This window comes from Malaclemys terrapin, chromosome 2, assembly GCF_027887155.1.
Source record: "Malaclemys terrapin pileata isolate rMalTer1 chromosome 2, rMalTer1.hap1, whole genome shotgun sequence".
NCBI classification, from domain to species: domain Eukaryota; kingdom Metazoa; phylum Chordata; order Testudines; family Emydidae; genus Malaclemys; species Malaclemys terrapin.
The window spans coordinates 186,352,891-186,373,731 of NC_071506.1; the positions used below are offsets into that span (position 1 = coordinate 186,352,891).

The 20,841-nt window shown below is 39.0% G+C and overlaps 1 protein-coding gene across 7 annotated transcripts in view; it reads left to right on the plus strand.

Moving 5' to 3' along the window:
• Positions 1-20,841, plus strand: part of TNS3 (tensin 3) — a 434,958-nt gene that overhangs the window by 182,276 nt on the left and 231,841 nt on the right. For all 7 annotated transcript variants that reach the window (XM_054019057.1, XM_054019050.1, XM_054019049.1 and 4 more), the window contains one exon: positions 5,452-5,489. Coding sequence is in view for 6 of the 7 variants with exons in the window: in XM_054019050.1 (XP_053875025.1) it covers positions 5,452-5,489 (38 nt within the window). In the remaining variant the exon portion in view is untranslated. The remainder of the gene's footprint in view (positions 1-5,451; positions 5,490-20,841) is intronic.

The window sequence follows — 20,841 nt, forward strand, 5'->3', positions numbered from 1 at the left end:
ATGTTTAAATATTTAATTTTTCACAATTGTGGAGGGTCAGATGGCAGGAGGGGAACAATTATTTAATGACAGTAGACATTGAGATTCAGAAAGTTAAAGCTTTATAAGTGTTCAGACATAAACTGTCAACATTGTATATGGAGATAGATCTATAGAGCTGGAAGGAGCCTTGAAAGGTCATTGAGTCCAGTCCCCTGCCTTCACTAGCAGGACCAAGTACTGTCCCTGACAGTTTTTTTCCCCCCACCCCAGATGGCTCTCTCAAGGATTGAACTCACAATCCTGAGTTTAGCAGGCCAATATTCAAACCACTGAGCTAACCCTCCCACTCAATCAAAACTTTACCTTTAAATCAAACTCTAATAAGTTCTCAAACAGCATTTTTCTTACTTTGTTTATCTGTAAATGTTGATGATCATCAATGGAAATATTTTTTGCTGGTTTGTGCTTGTTGAAATTGACATTTATCAATAAAAATCTAATCCTTCCAAGCCTATTTATCTTGCATAAGAACTGCAGGTTGTGCCCCCAGCCATATATATTGCATGCATGTAACCTTTGTGATTCGGTAGCACATGAACCAGCTGTGAAACAACTGCAATCATCCTAGAATGAAATAATTTCATTCTTTACATTTCAAAATACCTTCAACCACTCATGCTTATTCACAAGCAAAGCAGACAAATAGGCCTTTCTTTGTAACAGCAGGGTTTCCCAGTAGTTTTGTTTCCCTATTGTTTAGAGTTTGTAATTATCATTTAATGATTGCAGACTTGCAGTGTTTGTGTAACTGTGCCATATTTTATACTTTTCTCATAGAATGTCTTCAAATGGATTTTTAAAAAAGGACTGGATAATGTAGGGGAAAACAAGTATGACTTACAGCATCAACAGCAATCAAGACTCCAAAATTTTAATTCTCACAAATATTTATTCCTCGTACATGGAATTCAAGCTAATCAGTTTAGTCATCCCCAGTGTTAGCAGGCAAGAAAATCAAGTTTCCCCTTGTCAAAATTCATCCTCCATTTGTTTTAGGATTGAATCATTTTTAATTGCTCATATCATTATGTTTGCTCCCATACAAGTGTTGCTGGTAGTCAGGACTGTATATTTCTATGGCCTCAACCAAGAGAATAAGAGGTCTCACCTCTTGGGAATTAAGACTTGAGAATCAAGGGCACTTATCTTATCTGATTTTGTCAGATACCTAACAGATGATTAAGCCTCATACTACTGAATTCAATGAGATTGATTGATGACCTTAACAACCATTCAGTGTTGAGGGCATCCTGACATAGAATTAGAAGATGGCTAACCATGTAAGGACTACCAGTCAAGATTTGGCACTGTATGTATTCTGAACTGATGGAAAATACAAGAGCAAGGGAAAACTGGAGAACCTCACTGGATTGCACCTTACTAATGCCCATTTGTGATTAAAAACCTTTGGTGCTCAATTTAGGAAGTTTGTTTTTATACTACTGTGAACGTAGGGGCAGGAGACACTAAGTAATAGGGTGCAGACTGCAGCAAACTGTATTACTCTGGGTGTATTACTCCTTCTGGCTGTATTTGCTGGGAAAGCAACATTAGTTTCAGCCTCAGAGTTAAGAAATGCAAGATTCTTGAACATTGATTTACTCTGTCTTGACAGTTATTGCAACTGGAACTAGTGAGGCAAATAGAAAGGAGCATAAACGCTGCCAAATTAAGTGCAAGAATGTAATAAGAAAAGCGAAAGAGGAGTTTGAAGAATGGCTAGCCAAAAACTCCAAAGGTAATAAAATGTTTTTTAAGTACATCAGAAGCAGGAAGCCTGCTAAACAACTGGTGGGGCCCCTTGCTGATGGAGATACAAAAGGAGCGCTTAAAGACGATAAAGTCATTGAGGAGAAACTAAATGGATTCTTTGCTTCAGTCTTCACGGCTGAGGATGTTAGGGAGATTCCTAAACCTGAGCTGGCTTTTGTAGGTGACAAATCTGAGGAACTGTCACGTATTGAAGTGTCACGAGAGGAGGTTTTGGAATTAATTGATAAACTTAACATTAACAAGTCACCGGGACCAGATGGCATTCACCCAAGAGTTCTGAAAGAACTCAAATGTGAAGTTGCAGAACTGTTAACTAAGGTTTGTAACCGGTCCTTTAAATCGGCTTCTGTACCCAATGACTGGAAGTTAGCTAATGTAACGCCAATATTTAAAAAAGGGGCTCTAGAGATGATCCTGGCAATTACAGACCGGTAAGTCTAACGTCTGTACCGGGCAAATTAGTCAAAACAATAGTTAAGAATAAAATTGTCCGACACGTAGAAAAACAAACTGAGCAATAGTCAACATGGTTTCTGTAAAGGGAAATCGTGTCTTACTAATCTATTAGAATTCTTTGAAGGGGTCAACAAACATGTGGACAAGGGGGATCCAGTGGACGTATTGTACTTAGATTTCCAGAAAGCCTTTGACAAGGTCCCTCACCAAAGGCTCTTATGTAAATTAAGCTGCCATGGGATAAAAGGGAAGGTCCTTCCATGGATTGAGAACTGGTTAAAAGACAGGGAACAAAGGGTAGGAATAAATGATAAATTCTCAGAATGGAGAGGGGTAACTAGTGGGTGTTCCCCAAGGGTCAGTCCTCGGACCGATCCTATTCAACTTATTCATAAATGATCTGGAGAAAGGGGTAAACAGGGAGGTGGCAAAGTTTGCAGATGATACTAAACTGCTCAAGATAGTTAAGACCAAAGCAGACTGTGAAGAACTTTAAAAAAAAAATCTCACAAAACTAAGTGATTGGGCAACAAAGTGGCAAATGAAATTTAATGTGGATAAATGTAAAGTAATGCACATTGGAAAAAATAACCCCAACTATACATACAATATGATGTGGCTAATTTAGCTACAATAAGTCAGGAAAAAGATCTTGGAGTCATCGTGGATAGTTCTCTGAAAATGTCCACAGGCAGTCAAAAAAGCAAACAGGATGTTAGGAATCATTAAAAAGGGGATAGAGAATAAGACTGAGAATATATTATTGCCCTTATATAAATCGATGGTATGCCCTCATCTCGAATACTGAGTACAGATGTGGTCTCCTCATCTCAAAAAAAGATATACTGGCACTAGAAAAGGTTCAGAAAAGGGCAACTAAAATGATTAAGGGTTTGGAACGGGTCCCATATGAGGAGAGATTAAAGAGGCTAGGACTCTTCAGCTTGGAAAAGAGGAGACTAAGGGGGGATATGATAGAGGTATATAAAATCATGAGTGATGTGGAGAAAGTGGATAAGGAAAAGTTATTTACTTGTTCTTGTATTATGGGAACTAGGGGTCATCAAATTAAATTAATAGGCAGCAGGTTTAAAACAAATACAAGGAAGTTCTTCTTCACGCAGCGCACAGTCAACTGGTGGAACTCCTTACCTGAGAAGGTTGTGAAGGCTAGGATTATAACAGAGTTTAAAAGAGGATAAATTCATGGTGGTTAAGTCCATTAATGGCTATTAGCCAGGACAGGTAAGGAATGGTATCCCTAGCCTCTATTTGACAGAGGATGGAGATGGATGGCAGGAGAAAGATCACTTGATCATTGCCTGTTAGGTTCACTCCCTCTGGGGCACCTGGCATTGGCCACTGTCGGTAGACAGGATACTGGGCTAGATGGACCTTTGACTCATAGACTTTAAGGTCAGAAGGGACCATTATGATCATGTGGTCTGACCCCCTGCATGCTGCAGGCCACAAAACCGTCCCTACCCTTCCCTTGACTCTGCTGATGAAGTCCCCAAATCCTGTGTTTTAGTGACTTCAATTGGCAGAGAACCCTCCTGCTAGCGATCCCTGCCCCATGCTGCGGAGGAAGGCGAAAAACCTCCAGGGCCTCAGCCAATCTACCCTGGAGGAAAATTCCTTCCCGACCCCAAATATGGCGATCAGTAAGACCCCGAGCATGTAGGCAAGAGTCTCCAGCCTGACTCTTGTTAGCTATTTACCCATTATACTATTTACCTACCATTGCTCGGTATTCCTCAGCTAATATGTTTTACCATTAAACCATTCCCTCCATAAACTTATCTAACTTAATCTTAAAACCAGACAGGTCCCTCGCCCCCACCGTTTCCCTCGGAAGGCCGTTCCAATATTTCACCCCTCTGACTGTCAGAAACCTTCGTCTAATTTCAAGCCTAAACTTCCCCACGGCCAGTTTATATCCATTCATTCTCGTGTCCACATTAGTACTAAGCTGGAATAATTCCTCTCCCTCCCTTGTATTTATCCCTCTGATATATTTAAAGAGAGCAATCATATCCCCCCTCAGCCTTCGTTTTGTCAGACTAAACAACCCGAGCTCCTCTAGTCTCCTTTCATACGACAGGTTTTCCATTCCTCTGATCATCTTAGTGGCCCTTCTCTGCACCCGTTCCAATTTGAGTTCATCTTTTTTAAACATGGGAGACCAGAACTGCACACAGACTTTGGTCTTACCCGGTACGGGCTTTCTTATGTTATTCAACAGCATATTTAATTTACAAAGATATTCTTTTTTTAAAATTCAGTTGCAGCTTTCTCAAAGACTCTCAGTAAACAAAAGGCTGGACATAACATGAAAATAAATCAAAACTAAACAGTAAATGAAAAGGTACACACAATGCAAACCTCATTATCAGGCTATATCAGTGAATATTTCTGGATGCAATATTATTGCCTTTCAGTTATTTCAGTGTCTGGATGCTCTTCCAATTGTCCTTTAAGAAAAATAGTATTTTTATAATTCCCAAACCCACTGTTTTATCACCTAAGTCATCCTGATCTCATCTAGTCTAGTAATTTAAAGAGCTGTAAACTTTAACTTCTTACTTGGATGCGCTTTTCATAGTATTGTGCAAAGGACTTTCAATTTTGGATTGTGAAACATATGATCTTACCCTGACTCTCAAGTGACCATGACTGGAAAGTTCTGACTCATTTTGTTCTCTAGACTTGCTGAAGTGATTCACAGATCTTTTAGTGCTTCAGACAATTTGTTAGAAACAAATTAGCATCATTATCCTTGCCATTTATACCTACTATTTTCATAGCACCTCTGGTGTGTGGAGAGCTGTAAAGGCAAGTATCAAGGTGTTTGGACCCTAACATTATACCCAAAGTATATTATTAAAATAAAAGGACAGAATACATGAAGAGTGCTAGGGGATTACTACAGTTAATGAATCTTTCAGGGCAGGCTGCATAGTTGCACACAAGGATAAACAGACTAAAGCCTGGTTGCACTGTCGATACCTGGTTAGGAGTTTGTTAATTGGTATTTTTATTGTAAAGAAATGAATTACATCTCCGTGGAAAAACTGGGATTTAACAGGCTGTGTGGTAGAAGGCAGCTTTAAAGAGATGTCGGGGGGTGGAGGAATTACTGAATATTTTGCTTATGTATTTTCTTTGCTTTTATTTTAGTTTGCAAGTATGCCTGCCACAAGAAATGTGAAGCAAAGGTAAGCACCTTCCAGATATTCATTTCTCTGCTTGATAATAGTCTCCATTTATTTGAAGTTTGGTAGACATTAAGACTATCAGTTAATCAAAGTAAGAGGATTGCTTAATCAGATGCTCAGCTGTTAAGAAATCATTAATCGCTTTCACTTCTAAAAATTCCTTCCTGTTATTTTGTCTTGTATTTGTTGCTTAACAGCTTGATCCCACACCACTGAAATCAGGAATTTTACCTTTGACCTCAATGGGAACAGGATAGTGATCTCACTTCATACATCTCCATTTAATTGTAGATGAACTTACATAATATCTTATGGTAGCTTTAGTTTGATCAGAGAGAGATCTTATTAATAATTCTCCCATTGAAGCCAATGAGTGTTTTGCCATTTACTTCAATAGGGTACAGCATCTTATCCTTTATAGTCAAAGCATCAGCGGTTTCAGTACCTTACTCCTCCCACAAGGGGGCATGGTTCAAGTAGAAAACTGCTTTCTAACCGGATTGATTATAAGCTACAGAGTTCCACAGCTAAGGAGGAAACATGCCCAGTAAACCAGGTACATTCTGCTGTTCTGTGTCAAAATGCAGAAGTGATGGGTGCTTTAGAAATGTCAAAGATAGAAATATAGATGAAGAGACAAATAGAAGTTCCATTGGCAGCACAAAGATTTGAGTGTAGGAACAGTAATGAAGATGTTAAGCCCTAGTGCCTCCCCCCTGCCTCCCCCAAGTCAAGGGGCAATATCCTCTTTCCATCACTGCCACTTAATTTATCTCTAAATATACAATGTCACTAGCTTTAATTTTTCTTTCTGGCTTTAATCCTGTGCTCACCTTGAAGAGTTTTTTTTTTTAATTATTTGATTAAACTAAATATATTCACCCACACTGATGTTTCCAAAACCCAGAGTGAGCTTTTTGTTTCATTGTTAAATCTGGCACTAAAAGCAGATGGTGAACGTCAACAGAACATCAAGACAGCATAATCCAACATGGTTGAAAAAGGGCTGTTTTTCATTAGTTTTGGATGGCAGGGGACTAATCTATGACATGTTGAGACAATCTAATTTTGAAGGGCAAAAAGGGAAAAGAAAAATGCACACCAAGGTGCCATGTGCTTACATAATCCTAAAATGTCTTTGTATGAGGAGCAAATTAATAAACACATTCACCCTTTGGGTTTTCATACAGAGAACACCTGTAAAGATCAAAAACATTATTATTTTATTACTATGATTGTAGTAGAAGGATTTTATGTGTACATAATTATACCTTTGCTCAAAAGTGTTGCTTTAGAAATTTTGCTAAGGGCTAAAACTTGGCATACTGTAAAGTACTATTAAAATTGTAAGAAACTGACATCTGGAAGGAAATTCACATTTAAGGATGACACTCAGAACTTCCCCCCTGCCTCCATTCTTAAGTACATAGCAGGAAAAATTAGATTAAAAACCCGGGTGTTATGCCATTCTATGGTATGTTCTGCTTTGATGTTTGTAAGCAAGGATATTATTGAACATATAAAATGTGCTCCACTATTTAGACAGGTCAACATCAGTGACAGATGAAGTTGCCATTTATTAGTATTAATTTGGTTTAACATTACAGTACTTAAACTTTAAAAAAAAATATTTCATTGCTGAAGGATTTATGTCATATTAATGTAGTGTTTTCCTGAAGATTATTATTAATGAGAAGTGAATGAAACATCAAACATTTGACATATTTCCCCTACAGCATGATTCTTAATACAAACTTCCATTTTGCACTTCTTCTTTGCTGCTTTTTTTTTTTGCGCAGTCTGGTTAGTTTTATGGATTAAAATCATTCTGCAAATTAGCCCTGCTAAGACATTTTCATATTTGCAGAGATGTCCTGTAAAATGAATTGCCATAAGGAAATACAAGATGTACTAAACCACCATTGAGTTAGTGTGATCCCATCAGATTAAGCTGAGGAGGGCTGGGTTAAGTTAGTGCTTGGATAGTAGACTTTCAAGCAACACAGGTATTACAGTAAGTAGTAACAATGATTCAGTAGGTGTCATGTTCCCTTCTGAGTGCTGTGCTGCTGAAGGTGTCATCTTCAAATGACAGAAAATTGATGTTCTGAATATTACACATTTTTCAGATTAATAAGGGAAGTTTTCAAAGTTAGATGCCCAACTCCCATTGACTTTCAAAGGCCATTAGGTGCCCAACTGTTATTTGTGCCTTTGGAAATCTCTGCCAGTGTCACATGTCACAGAAATGCAAAGTGTGATTCCTGCTGCTGCTATTTCAAATGAAATAGACAAGTAAAAAAAAAAAAAAAATCCGTATTATTATAAGTCTGCAACTAAACTATTATTACTGAGCAACTACACGTTGTAACCTCAGAAGTAGTTGGATTTCAGTGATGGATAAATGGATCCTTGTGTATAGTCTCTGATCCTGCAGATCCTTCCTCCTGAAGACCTCTGTAGGAGTCCATTGACTTCAGTGGGACTCTGCATGAACGTAAGCATTCACCCGTGAAGATATGATTGCATGATCAGGGTAATAACCTAGATGCCTGGGTTAAAATATATTATATAATAGTAATGGGCTTCAAAAATGCTAATCACAGCTGGATATGTAACTCCCTTGGTGCTACCTTAGCTTATCTGTTTTGGGAGTACCCCTCTAACAACCTTCTTTTCAATAGAAAAACATACCACAAGATTTAAAACATCAGCAGTTAATCAGGAGTAAATTGCATGGGAAAGGAGTGCATGCGGGCAGACCCAGTTGTATTTTTCTTATGATTGAATCTGTTTTGAAGACAATAATGTATGCGCACATCAGGGGCCTGATCAAAAGCCCATTGAAGACAATGGAACCTGTGTGAAATTACTGTTATAAGTGGCTCAAGCTACACAGCATCTTACTGAACCTAATCATGTTTGAAAAAAAAAAAATCACTTAACAGAACAAAGCATTCACCAGTAAATTAATGAAAATTGGCATTGTGATGTTGTCAGAGAATTTCATTTCATCAGTGGTATTTTTGGTATCTGAACAGTCAGAATCATTCCTTGAAGTGGAGTAGATGCAGTTGTGCCATACAGCCCACATTTGCTGAGACTGTAACTATCTGAGGAAAGGAGTAAGTGCCCAATCCTGATTCCACTTACATTACCAGCAGTTTTGACATTAGCTTCATTAGAAATATAATCTGGCTCTATCATTTTACCAAGGGGAGAGTAAAGTATAGGTGACAGGAAGGCACAGAAAATACCTTGGTATGGAAAACTAAGGTTTGAGAGCAACATTTTGGAATGGAATGTCTGGACTAGTCTTAGATTGGGAGATCTCTCATTGAAGATCCATCTCCCATTGAAGATTTTGTGCAAATCATCAGCTGTTATAAATTGCCATAACTCCATGTAAATCAATGGTGTGATGACAGTTTACACCAGCTGAGGATCTGTCCCCTCTACCCACTGCCCTCCTCCCCTCATAGACCAATGTCACTCTAAGTTGAGTTGCAATTTTTGCATGTTACAAAGTGTTAAACTTACGTTGGGCTTTAGTTTCACTATATCCAAATTAACTCTAAACAAGTTCCACAGTAGCTATAAAGTTATTAAGTACACAACATTGAGTACAAAATAACAAATGCAAGTAAGCACTGAAATAAGCTTACTAGAACATAAAGGACCAACTGAAATACATGACCCTGAAACTGCAAAAGATGTAAGTGAGCTGTGATTAGATTATCGTAATTTTAGCCTACCACATTCAGTGCATCTTACTTCATTCTAAAATAGATATTGTAACACATGAAATGATACAGAATAAGGCAAGCACATGATGTTGATCCCAATACTAAAATGTCTGAGCTGTAAATGCCAAGCTAAAAAAATTCTTCTCTGTTTAATGTAGCAAAGAAAAACAAATGTAGGAGGGAGTTTAATGGTTGTCTGTATATAAAATCTTAAGTGATATATGCATATCTGTCAAGTTACTATTTTCAGTTCAGCTCTGAAGATAGGAGAGGAGGGCATTAATGGAAATTAAGTATCCACAAATTCAGAACAGATGGCAGGAAGCACTTTTTCATACAGAAAGCAGCAAATATGTGGATTGATCTCCCAGACAAGTTTGTTAAGACAAAAAACAGTGTGGTTACTCAGGACTCAAGCAATTTAATACTATCCTGGGGGGAAAGGGAGCACCAAAAAGGACTCCTCCATGATTAGTCAAGTAGCTTGTTTTCAAAAATTGCATATGTTCCTGAAGTTAACCTTGTGGAAATCTATTATAACCTGTCTGTTTATGAAAAAAATTCTCTCTCTCTCCACAAATAGAGCATCTTTCAACTGCAGATCTCAAGTGAACACAGGCATGTGGGGACACTTGGCTTTAGACATGATACAGCTTAATTTGATAGGTCATATTGGTTCAGATCTTAGAGACCCTATAGAGTAAATGATACCCTTCTGATTGCACAAGTGACCCACAAGGTATGTACAGCTTGGCCAACAAAACACATGGAAACAAGAATGCCACTCTGGAGTACTCCTCAGGGACAGCAGTGCACACCAGTCACTTAGCCAGCAAGATGTGGGACTGGTTTACAAGAAAGAAGGTGGGTCGAGGGAAGATCAATCTACATGGCATGCTCTTGCAAATTTGCACAAAAGTTCATGGTGCTTGGGCTTTAGGCAAGAAAAGCTTAAAGCTGCTTCAGGCACCATTAACTCATACAATAGAAGATGTGGGCCATGGAGTTTGTACTATTATTGATTACATGTGCTGCAGCAGGTGTGATGGCTGCATGACATCTGCTTGCATATCTCTCAGGACATGCTGATTTTCCTCCTCTGGCCATTATTGTTCATTTGTGCTTTCGCCACTGCTCAGCTGGGTACTTGTGCTTTCTATCAAACGGTTTCTCTTTCCAATTTTCCTTACTACCAAGCAAGGAGGCTCTGGTGAAAATCCTTTGCTACCTCACAAACTTTTTGAATGGGGTTAGAGGGATGAGTTTGCTGACAAACAATGGTGGCACCATTTCTGATCAGCCCAGGTACACAAGTGTGAAGTTACTTATGGCTCATCTCATGTACGATTTAATGTTCAGTTGTGTCTGCAACAGGATGTTTTTAGAATTAACCACAACCTCCTAACTTGCTATTTTATCCTATAGTTTAACACTATTATTTTTTAATGAGAATAGCTCCTGCTATTTATATACTTTCAGGTATTTTCATGGGGGTGGGGTTTTTTTTTTGGGAGGGGGAGAGGAGGGAAAGAATTAGCTCTATGAAGAAGTATCCACTACCAATATATATATATATATACTGTATATTAAAGCTGGCTCTATTAAAGTCCCTTTATTGTGTACAGTCTGAAAGAGAGCCTCATATTCAGTTCCTATCCAGAGAACATATTCTGCTGCTTTTACTGTACACATCCTGTTTAATTAGGATAATTAGACTCTTATATTGCCTCAGTCTATACATGTTTAACTTGGAAGTGGTTCCAGATGGCTATCTGTTCAGATATACATAGTGAATTAGTTTGCCGCAGATGCAGAAGCTAGGCTCAGTAGTGCCTAGGGTGACCAGATGTCCCCATTTTATAGGGACAGTCCTGATATTTGGGGCTTTTTCTTATATAGGTGCCTATTACCCCCCACCCCCGTCCCAATTTTTCACACTTGCCATCTGGTCACCCTAGTAGTGCCCCAAAACTCTATTCTGGGTTTTTATCTTCCGTTCCCTTTGTTTCTCTTCAGTGTTGTATTGTGGGAGCATTTCTTCTCTCTGGCAGAGATGTAGGAATATTTATTTGTCCCAGAGAGGCCAGGAGCCTTTTATCCAACCCTCCATTCTGGGACACCATTTTCTTTTCTGCTCCTTTCTCCCTCACACTCTCACTTGTGCATATATGTAGTACAGAGCTGAAGATGCTTGAAAGGTCTCATCTAGTAGCACTGACTAGACAACCCTGTACCCTTTAGAGACTAAGAATCTGTTTTCTAACTTCTGTTGTCCTTATAAGTGGGAACTCCTAAATAACCATGAACCTTAGAAGGTGTGTTTGATCCTGATTCACTTAAGCATGTGTTTAAATCTCATTTACATGAATGGGACTTAAGTACTTGCATAAAGTTAAGCTCATGCTCAAGTGCTCTGCTGAATCCGGGTCTTAGTAGTGTGTACTACAAACCAACTTTCAGGTGAACTCCTGAACTCTCTTGGAAAGCCACGCCTATGTCCTTCACTAAAAGCTGGAAAAATTGTGTTTTGACTTAGTCCCGAAGACCTTTTCATTTTTGGTTCTTTGCCAGTTCCACATTATGTTTCAATGACACAAACATTATACACATGCAGATGGTTTTATAGCTTCTCAAATACTTTGAGTTAGATTAGTTTATTTTAATTGTACAGGGATTCAACTGTACGTGCCTTCCCTTTTTTCCTCTATTCAGGAAGCCATCTACACATCTCAGTGGAGTGCTGATTAAATCAAAGCTCTGGGATTTGGTATTAATGACTTAAGATCCTTATTCAGACTAATTTCCTGAGCTGTAGCAAGGAACTTTGCCATAGCCAAAGCCAGACCAAACAATGTATTACTCCCAAACCTTTTGGTTTATTTTTCCTTTCCAGAAATGTTAAATCTACACTCTATATGCATCCGAAGAAGTGGGTTGTAGTCCACGAAAGCTTATACTCTAATAAATTTGCTAGTCTCTAAGGTGCCACAAGTACTCCTGTTCTTTTTAAATCTATACTGTGAGTCTGACTCCTTCTGAAACAGGCCATCAAAAAATCATAAAAGTTAAACATTCAGAATCCCACTTGACACTCTTGTCAAAGGTCGCATTTTTCTAATAGATTTTTTTCAGGGTTATTTATTTCAGAAAACATTCTTCCTTTGACCCTTCCTTTCCTTTTTCTCTGTTTATGCTGGTGACTAAAGGGAGTTTGAAGAAGGCCTTGTTTTCTGCCCCTGATCCCTAGGGACCTTATGTTCTGTTTTCACTTGATAAACCCTTTAATGACCCAGGAAAGACACAGGGTTTTTTTGTTTGTTTGGGGGTGAGAGTTTGAGAGAGAAAAAAGTTACTGGAAATGGAAATAGACAAACAGAAAATATGTAGCATGAATTAAAATAAAACCAGCATGAACACCACAATGCAGGGAAAAGAAAGCAGTACAAATAGTAAAATAAAGATTTCTGTTTGGGTATTACACCCTGCTGTACCCTAGAATAGCAATCCAAAAAAAAAAAAAAAAAAAAAAATCACTTAAAAAAAGAGAAAAGAAAAACGCTGCATGACACGCAGTTAGGTTGTCAATCAAAACATATAATAACCATGAACTGGTTAGGTCAGCAGCAGTGTGCATAAAACATAATAGTCCGAATGGCAGATATGTAGCAGTGGGCCCTGATTAGTTGCCCACACCCAGCAGTGTGTACACACATACGCACACGCAGCCTTGAACAGGAACACTGAGTCCAGAGAGCAGGAACCAGGAAACAAAAACAGGAACAGGGAGGAGGAAGGCAACACACACACCAGTCACATTGTGTTGGATCTGCTGTTGTAAATTCAAATTGCTTTACTATTGCAATTAAAGAATTGCTTAAGATAAAGCTAGAAGAATATGGGAGGGATTTTTCTAAAGAGTGAGTGATTTAGGAGTACAAATCCCATTGATTGTCATTGACTTTCAAAGGGACTTGTGGTCCTAAATCACTTAGGTAGGGGGGCTTGTGTTAGTTATTGCCCCTTCCTGGCACTTTCTGGAGCCAGGTGGAAAGATCCTGCTTTGCTGCTTGTGCAGGGATGAGGTAGCTCCTGATTCTCTCTTTTCCCCTACCATCCTTGTCAGAGCACCTGAGCAACACAGAGCAGGATTTATCCCTTAGATTATCTTCATGAAATTACATAAAAATACCAAAGTAACCTTAAATAGTTCCTAGCAAGTGGTTGGTAGATTTCCCCCCCCCCCCCGGTAGTGTATTTATATACATACACAAACACTGGAACTCTTATGAAAAAAATGACTTCTCTCTAAACAAAAGTTTTCTATAATGCACTATAATTTACTGTACCCACCATAGCCACTATAATTCTTTGAAAGAGTTATAATCTTCAATTTATCTTAACCATAAACAATTAACTGTAATGTTAATGCATGTTCCACAGCATAATTTGCACAGACTAGGTAACTATCAAGAATAAACTGGATTCTTACTGTTCTAATATTAACATTAGTTTTATTTAACTTGTGGTTGTTTGTGTATTTGCAGGTCTTTTCTCCCAACTTAAAAAAAGTATAAATAGAAATGTTGTATACAAGTATCTTACTTTGTGTCATCTTTTGCCTTCAGAAACATGAATCTGTATTTCTTTTTCTTCATACTGTTAAACTTCCTGTTTCAACCCACAGTCTGGATTAAATCTTGCTCTCAGATGCACACATTTGGCTCCAATTGACTTCAGTAGAACCTTTGCATATGCAATTATCTTCTCCTGGTAGACTATCCTTTATCTCTGCTCTGTGCAACAATCCAGGGATGTGGTTATACTTGTTCTGCATTTTCATGAATTTCTCAAACAGAAAGTAGCCAGTTTTCAGCTTTATCTGACACTATCTATTCCAGGTAACATATTACCTAGCTATAGTATATTATATATCCTAGTTGACTATTATACTTATTTGTTCATTGGTGAAGCACACAATGGGGGAACAACTCTCTAGCCTTCCATTATTGTTGTGATGAAGGTTTCTTTTACTTTGGCATTATTGCCTAAAGAAGGGGATTGGAAAAATAAATTTAGCTTAATCATCTCTTGTTAGTATAATAGGTTACCTCAGGAAGGAAAAGTTAAGGGGAAAAGTTATTAACAGTAGGTACAATTGAGCTGTGGGCTAGACTGCCAAAAGAGGTGGTTGACGCACCTTACATTTCAGATACTCAAGAAGAGATGCCAGTTTTAACTAAAAGCTTTCTAACTTTGTTTCATAGTTTAGATTTAGTATTATTTCACAATTTAGAGTTCTTCCCACGTCAAATTTCAGGTAATTGTGCTGAGCACAGCAAAGATGAGTCTTTTCTGGAAGAGATTTTAAAACACCAGTAATTTGAACTTGAAGATTCAAACTAAACAATCCTTTCAATATACCCTCACCGAGTTTTAACTGTCATTAATTTATTATTGTTTTAAAATAACTTTTCTTTAAGAGCTGGTTAAACTGAAAATAAATTTGGTTTAGCCTCATTTGAACTGTAAAGATGGTCAGTGTTTTCATTTACTCCATGTATGCAATTGTTATCAGGTCAGATTAAAGCTATTAACAGCAGAATTGTGTGAAACATGGAGGTTTTGCGTCTCAAAGATGTGTGAGACATTTTCCTTTGTTTTCAATACTCGTGGGTTCAGCCCCTTCTTTCGCCTATGCTACACTTTTTAGGTTTGGGGTTAGAATGAATCCAAAACTCAAATGAAGGCTTGCCCAAAGCTGTTAAGTGAAAGCCACATGAAACTGACTTTTGAATGGTCTCAACAGGAATCCATCAGTCAGAACAAATTCAATGAGGTTTACAAACTTTAAAGGCTTTTACCCATGGTTTGGAGTTTATTACCAAATATAAAACCAGGTTAGTATTGAATGGTTTGGGGATTGAGCAAGAAGTTAAGCTTATTTCTTATCAGGCATAAACTCCGAGGATTACAAAATTTTACCCCAGCTGTAAATGGTTTTTGGATTTTGCAGTGCTGTCTCTAGAAGTGATTCTGAAAAGTAATACTAGATTCCACTATCTGCAAAATATTTTGTCCTCCATTAGATTTAATGTCATTCTAATGAACTGTTCTGGCTGAACATAAACTGTCGGCAATAGAGTGACAATGATTTGAAATGGCTTTCTATGGGCATAAAGACTGCATTGTTAAATGAGCAGATATGCCATGCTGGGGTTGTACATTGGACAGTCAGTTGCTGTGCTTTCCTCAGATTGAAAAAAAAAAATGTAAAGCAGAGAGTTTTAATCTCACTTTTTAAGACAGTAGATGGCTGTTTTATGTAAAAGCCTAACTGGTAAGTATACAATTTCTCAGCTTTTTATTAGCAAAAAACAACGCCTTCCTAAATCCCATAGCTGGGGAGCAAAGAGTCTTAACTGCATGGTTTCTTTTTTCTTCATGTAAATTCAAGTGTATTACTTGAATGTACTTTTCTCCAACATGAAGGATTTGCCGTCAACACCTACACATTTTCTCTGTCTGAAAACTGCTTTCTTTTTGGTGAATTAGGGGAGGATCTCCTCCTTGACCCTTCTGTTTTCTGCCCTACTCTAATCCACTCTGTATAGACACGGGAGAACTAACACAGGCTTCCCTCATGAAGCAGGAATCCTTTATCACAGGGAAAAAGAATTTGTCAACCTTATAAAGGGCATCACGTGGGATCAAAGAGGGCAGGAATGATGCATTTCACACTGTTGTTGCCTGGAACAATCACTTAGGGCATGTTATAACCCATGTCACATTTGAATCCTGGTTTCTAGAGATGAATAACTTGGAGCTCTCTGCCACCCATTTCCTTTGCCTTTTTTTAAGAGCGGCTTGCTCTTACTGCACACTTATACTCATAGCTTTACTCATGAGTTTTTATTACCATTCTTAAGGCCAAAGAGAGAACCTCAGCTTCTTGAAGAGCAATGGTGACAGTAATTGGGCAATTGTCCTTGTGAAAATCATCCTATAGTTATCTGCAGCAATAGATATGGTATGGTAAGCTGTAGCATTTGGACCATTACCGTGTTATATTGTAGACATTTTTTAAAAAAAAAAGGTGAACATAACAAGCTACTGGGGGACTCCATCACAACCTGGACAATATTCTGGATATGGCATGAGGTTGAGAGCTGAGGGACTTGAAACACTCAAACAGTCCAAATAACTTTCAGAATTATATTGCGTGGGAATGTCTTACCACTTTCATGAAAGGGAATCAAAGCAGTACTCTAAAGAAAACATGAGTAATGACATTGTTGGGAAGTACTGGCAGACAAAGAATACTGCACGTGTATGAAGCTATAAATACACATGCAGTGATTTCAATAAACACCATGAGAATTACAGCTTGTAAGATTTGCGTTATCAGAAGCCTGACCTGTACATTTAGCCTTATCAGTGTTTACTTGTACTCTTCTATATCGTAAGACAGGATTTTAATAATAATTTTATATACTTTTTACTAATTTTTTTCTAAAGGGCTGCTCCCCTTATCCTCCCAGTGTTTTAAGTGTCACACAAAAATGTAAAAATATAGTACAGTTAAAACATGTGAATACAGTGAAAACAAATCATGTTTATGGAGAAAACCATTTAAAAAAATCCATAACCCTCTGTCCCAAACCCTCCTATGTCTCTTGTGACATTCACATTCTTTTGAAAAGGTTAAGGAGTTAAAAACTGACACATTTAAACATATAAAGCTTAATGCCAAGACTTTCATGGGATGCAGCATTGTTGGATGCTGAGATTATGACACTGGAAATGACTGAGTTAACCGACAAACTTCTGCCCTTTTTATACTACAATCCTGATGTCACACCATTTTTCAGCCATATTACTTTGGGTTGTGAACTCATTTCATAAAATGAGCAACACCTGAATCAGGATCCTCCATGGTGTTCGAGAGAGTAGTGTTGGTAACTTAGTACAGGACATGCTTCCTTCTGAGCCCACTAGTGCTGCAGCATGAGGTTAAGGGGATATCATTGGGATGAGATGTAAAACTTTAGAAATGGGGCCTGATTGCACATAGTCATTAGTTCTCCCATAGCATTCTTCTCAAGAGCAGCAATGTTAGCACTGGTGTCCATACTCATGGAGTATGAACAACTATTTTTATTTCCCTCTAATGTCTGGTTCAGTTTCAACTGAATAATTATTCTTTGCTTCCTTTCTTAAACTGTTAATCAGCTATTGCATTCTACCCCAGAGATGGCTGCATTTCAATGATGGGGGATTTTAGTCCTCAATCTTGCAAACTGATCCATGCTAAGAGCCACTGAAGACAGTGGGACCACCCAAAGAAATGAAAAGTTCTGTACAAATTGTGACAAAGTTCCTCCTCTATGTTAGTGGGTCCTGCACTTATTGGTAGATTTTCTTGCCTCAGAGATTCACCATATGGGTTGGGGAACAGCCCAGAGACCTTCCCCTCTGGAAGAACCCACAGTCCAGGTCAAATTGGGAGGTTTGGGGGGGAACCTGGGCCCACCCTCTAATCCAGGTTCCAGCATAGGGCCCTGTGGACTGCAGCTGTCTATAGTGCCTCCTGTAATAGCTGCATGAGGGCTACAACTCCCTGGGCTACTTCCCCATGGCCTCCTCCCAATACCTTCCTTATTCTCACCACAGAACCGTCCTCCTGGTGTCTGATAACACTTGTGCTCCTCAGTCCTCCAGCAGCACACCCTCTCACTCTCAGCTCCTTGTACCTTTTGCTCCCAGCTCCTCACACTTGCACCACAAACTGAAGTGAACTCCTTTTTAAAGCCCAGGTGCCCTGATTAGCCTGCCTTAATTGATTCTAGCAGTTTCTTCTTAACTGGCTCCAGGTGTCCTAATTAACCTGCCTGCCTTAACTGGTTCTAGCAGGTTCCTGATTACTCTAGTGCAGCCCCTGCTCTGGTCACTCAGGGAACAGTAAACTACTCATCCAGTGACCAGTATATTTGCCCTCTACCAGACTCCTGTACCCCACTGGTCTGGGTCTGTCACAAAATATAAGGCTTTATGATGTATTTTACAGGATATAGTATTTTCAATGACATTGAATTGAATGACATTCAATGAAATTTTCATTTAATTTTATTAGGGACATTAACACAGGTACTGTGTACATAACATCACATCTCAACAAAAAGGACAAGTCAGAGATTTATAGAGTCCCTTATACAGTAGATGCTGTATTGTAATAGGAAGATTGTAATAATATCTAGTTTTTTATGGCAGGTAAAAATAATAAATAAAGACTCATAGCTCAATGTAAGTCTGAACTTTTAACTTATGACCTGCAACAGAGGATGAAAGCTGTCTCTGTAAATACCATTTAGAGTTTGCTTAAACACATATTTCTTTTCCTCTCATCCGGAATGATCAATTCTGTCATATATCAGATTTGGTCATTTAAACCACTGCTTCATAACAGGTGGACCCAGGACAGTTCTAAGTTCATCCCCAGTACATAATAAATATTTGTTTGCTCCATCAAATCAGTTGTACAATATTTTATAGTGATGGGAGTAGGCAAAACATTTTAGGACTATTTTTTCAGCAGGTCTCTAAAAATGCCTCTTCAAAATTTCTTGGGGCACATGTGCACTCACACAAAACCCCAGTATTTCCGTCCTCACACCAGGGAATTTTATGCGCAAAGGCTGATCTGCAAATTAAAAGAATATACTTAGAATTTTTCTGTGTCTGTTTTTGTAAGTCCCATGTAAAGGTGACCTTTTAATAACTATAGAAACCAACGATGGAAGAACTTAAGCTTTGGCAGTGCTGTCTGGGGAAGCAGCCTACGTTTCAAAGCCCTGATCCAATTCCAGGTGGAAGACAATGGCAGTCTCTTCACCTGTTCTCGTGTCCAAGTTGACCTATAAACTAGATGGGAAGGGCAAGAAAAGCTCCTTCACATGTTCTGTGGAAGCTGAAGGAGAGAACTATCATGGAACAGACTGGGCATCCTTCCTTGCATTGTTGGCTGGGAAGATCAGAAGAGTTGTCTTTGTTGATGAGCATTCCTGCATCAGAGTAGATGGAACAGAGTAGATGAAGGGACCTGCTGCTATCAGCCCAGAATAGAGTTACTTTTCTGTGCCTATGTTGTAACTGCGAGTTCAGCAGGTGCGTGCATAAGTGAGAATTTTGCTCCAACTCTTTCAAGTATAGAAATAATAGGTTTTACCTAAAGTTATCAAGCTGGGCATTCATTTGCCTTTTCTGGCTCCAGTTCAACATGGCACTTAAGCACATGCCCAAGTTTAAACATGTACATAGTTGCATTGAAGTCAATGAGACCTCTTGCCTTGTTTGAAGTGTGACATGCATTTAAGTATGTTGCTGAATCAGGGCTTCTCACTCTATGCCATTTTTTGTTACATTGTTGGCAGAAATTGGCGGTAATTTTAAGAGAGTAAAATAATTTAACCATGTCAGTGCTGCTGAATTCACTGCACAGGTAGGGGCGAACACAGTTCCAGTCTTGTCCAACCTATTTGGTACATCAATGGTTTGGAATAAAAGAATCATAGAATTGTAGGGTTGCATAGGACCTCAAGAGGTCATCAAGTCCAGCCCTCTGCAACTGAGGCAGGATCAAACAAACCTAGAAGAATGCTGACATTCTAGGGCAACACGGTGACTGTAACAGAGCCCAGCAAAAAGTGATTAATTTAGAAATGATACCAACAATATTATTCAGTCAGTGCTTCAGTCCTTCTGCTCAGCATTTCTTTTCTCTGTCCCCCACTCCTCCCGTAAAGATTGCATTTGAAACAGAGTCACCTGACTATAATGAGAATTAAAATGTGCTGAGGTAAATATTGATGCAAGGTAAAAGTGTAGGACCAGTGTCACTGGGTGCTCTACTCACTGCTAAGGGTGCCTCTATCTGGCTACATCTGGGGATTAGCTGTGCCAGCGCAACAACCCTCCTGCAGTTGTTCACTCTGTCACTCTCCCCATCTCGCTTGCTTGTGACTTGACTGCTCCCACTTCATGGCTTGGACCTCCGGCCAGGTCAGAGTAGTCCTTCGCTTCTGGGGTATCAGTCTCTCAAGACTCACTGTCCCAGGCAGTCATTCCTCTCACTGCCCCTTAATGGTGCCACTGCCTGGTGACTGTTAGTGGATATGTCAGATATGCACATAGAGGAGTTCTCCATGCACAGAACATTGTTGTTTGTATTAGAAAAGCCTTTAGAGGCCAGTATCACGCTTGGGGCCCTATGGTGCTAAGTGCTATGCGAACACATACTGAGACACAGCTCCTGCCCCAGAGTTTATAATCTGAGAGACAGAGTGGAAGGGGGAACAGAGCCACAGAGAGGTGACATGACAAACAACAGGTCGCTGCCAGAGTTATGAGTAGAACTAAGGTCTCCTTAATCTCAATTCAATGCTCTATCCATCAGACCATGCTGTCTTCCCTTCCCTATGTGAACAGGGGGAGTGGCTCAGTCACCTTCTTGGCATCGCCCCCCCCCCCACTTGGGTTTGATGGAGACTCTCTGTGAGGTTCAAGGTGGGAAGGGCCAGGGGATGCATGTCATCTCTCCACCATCTGTGTAG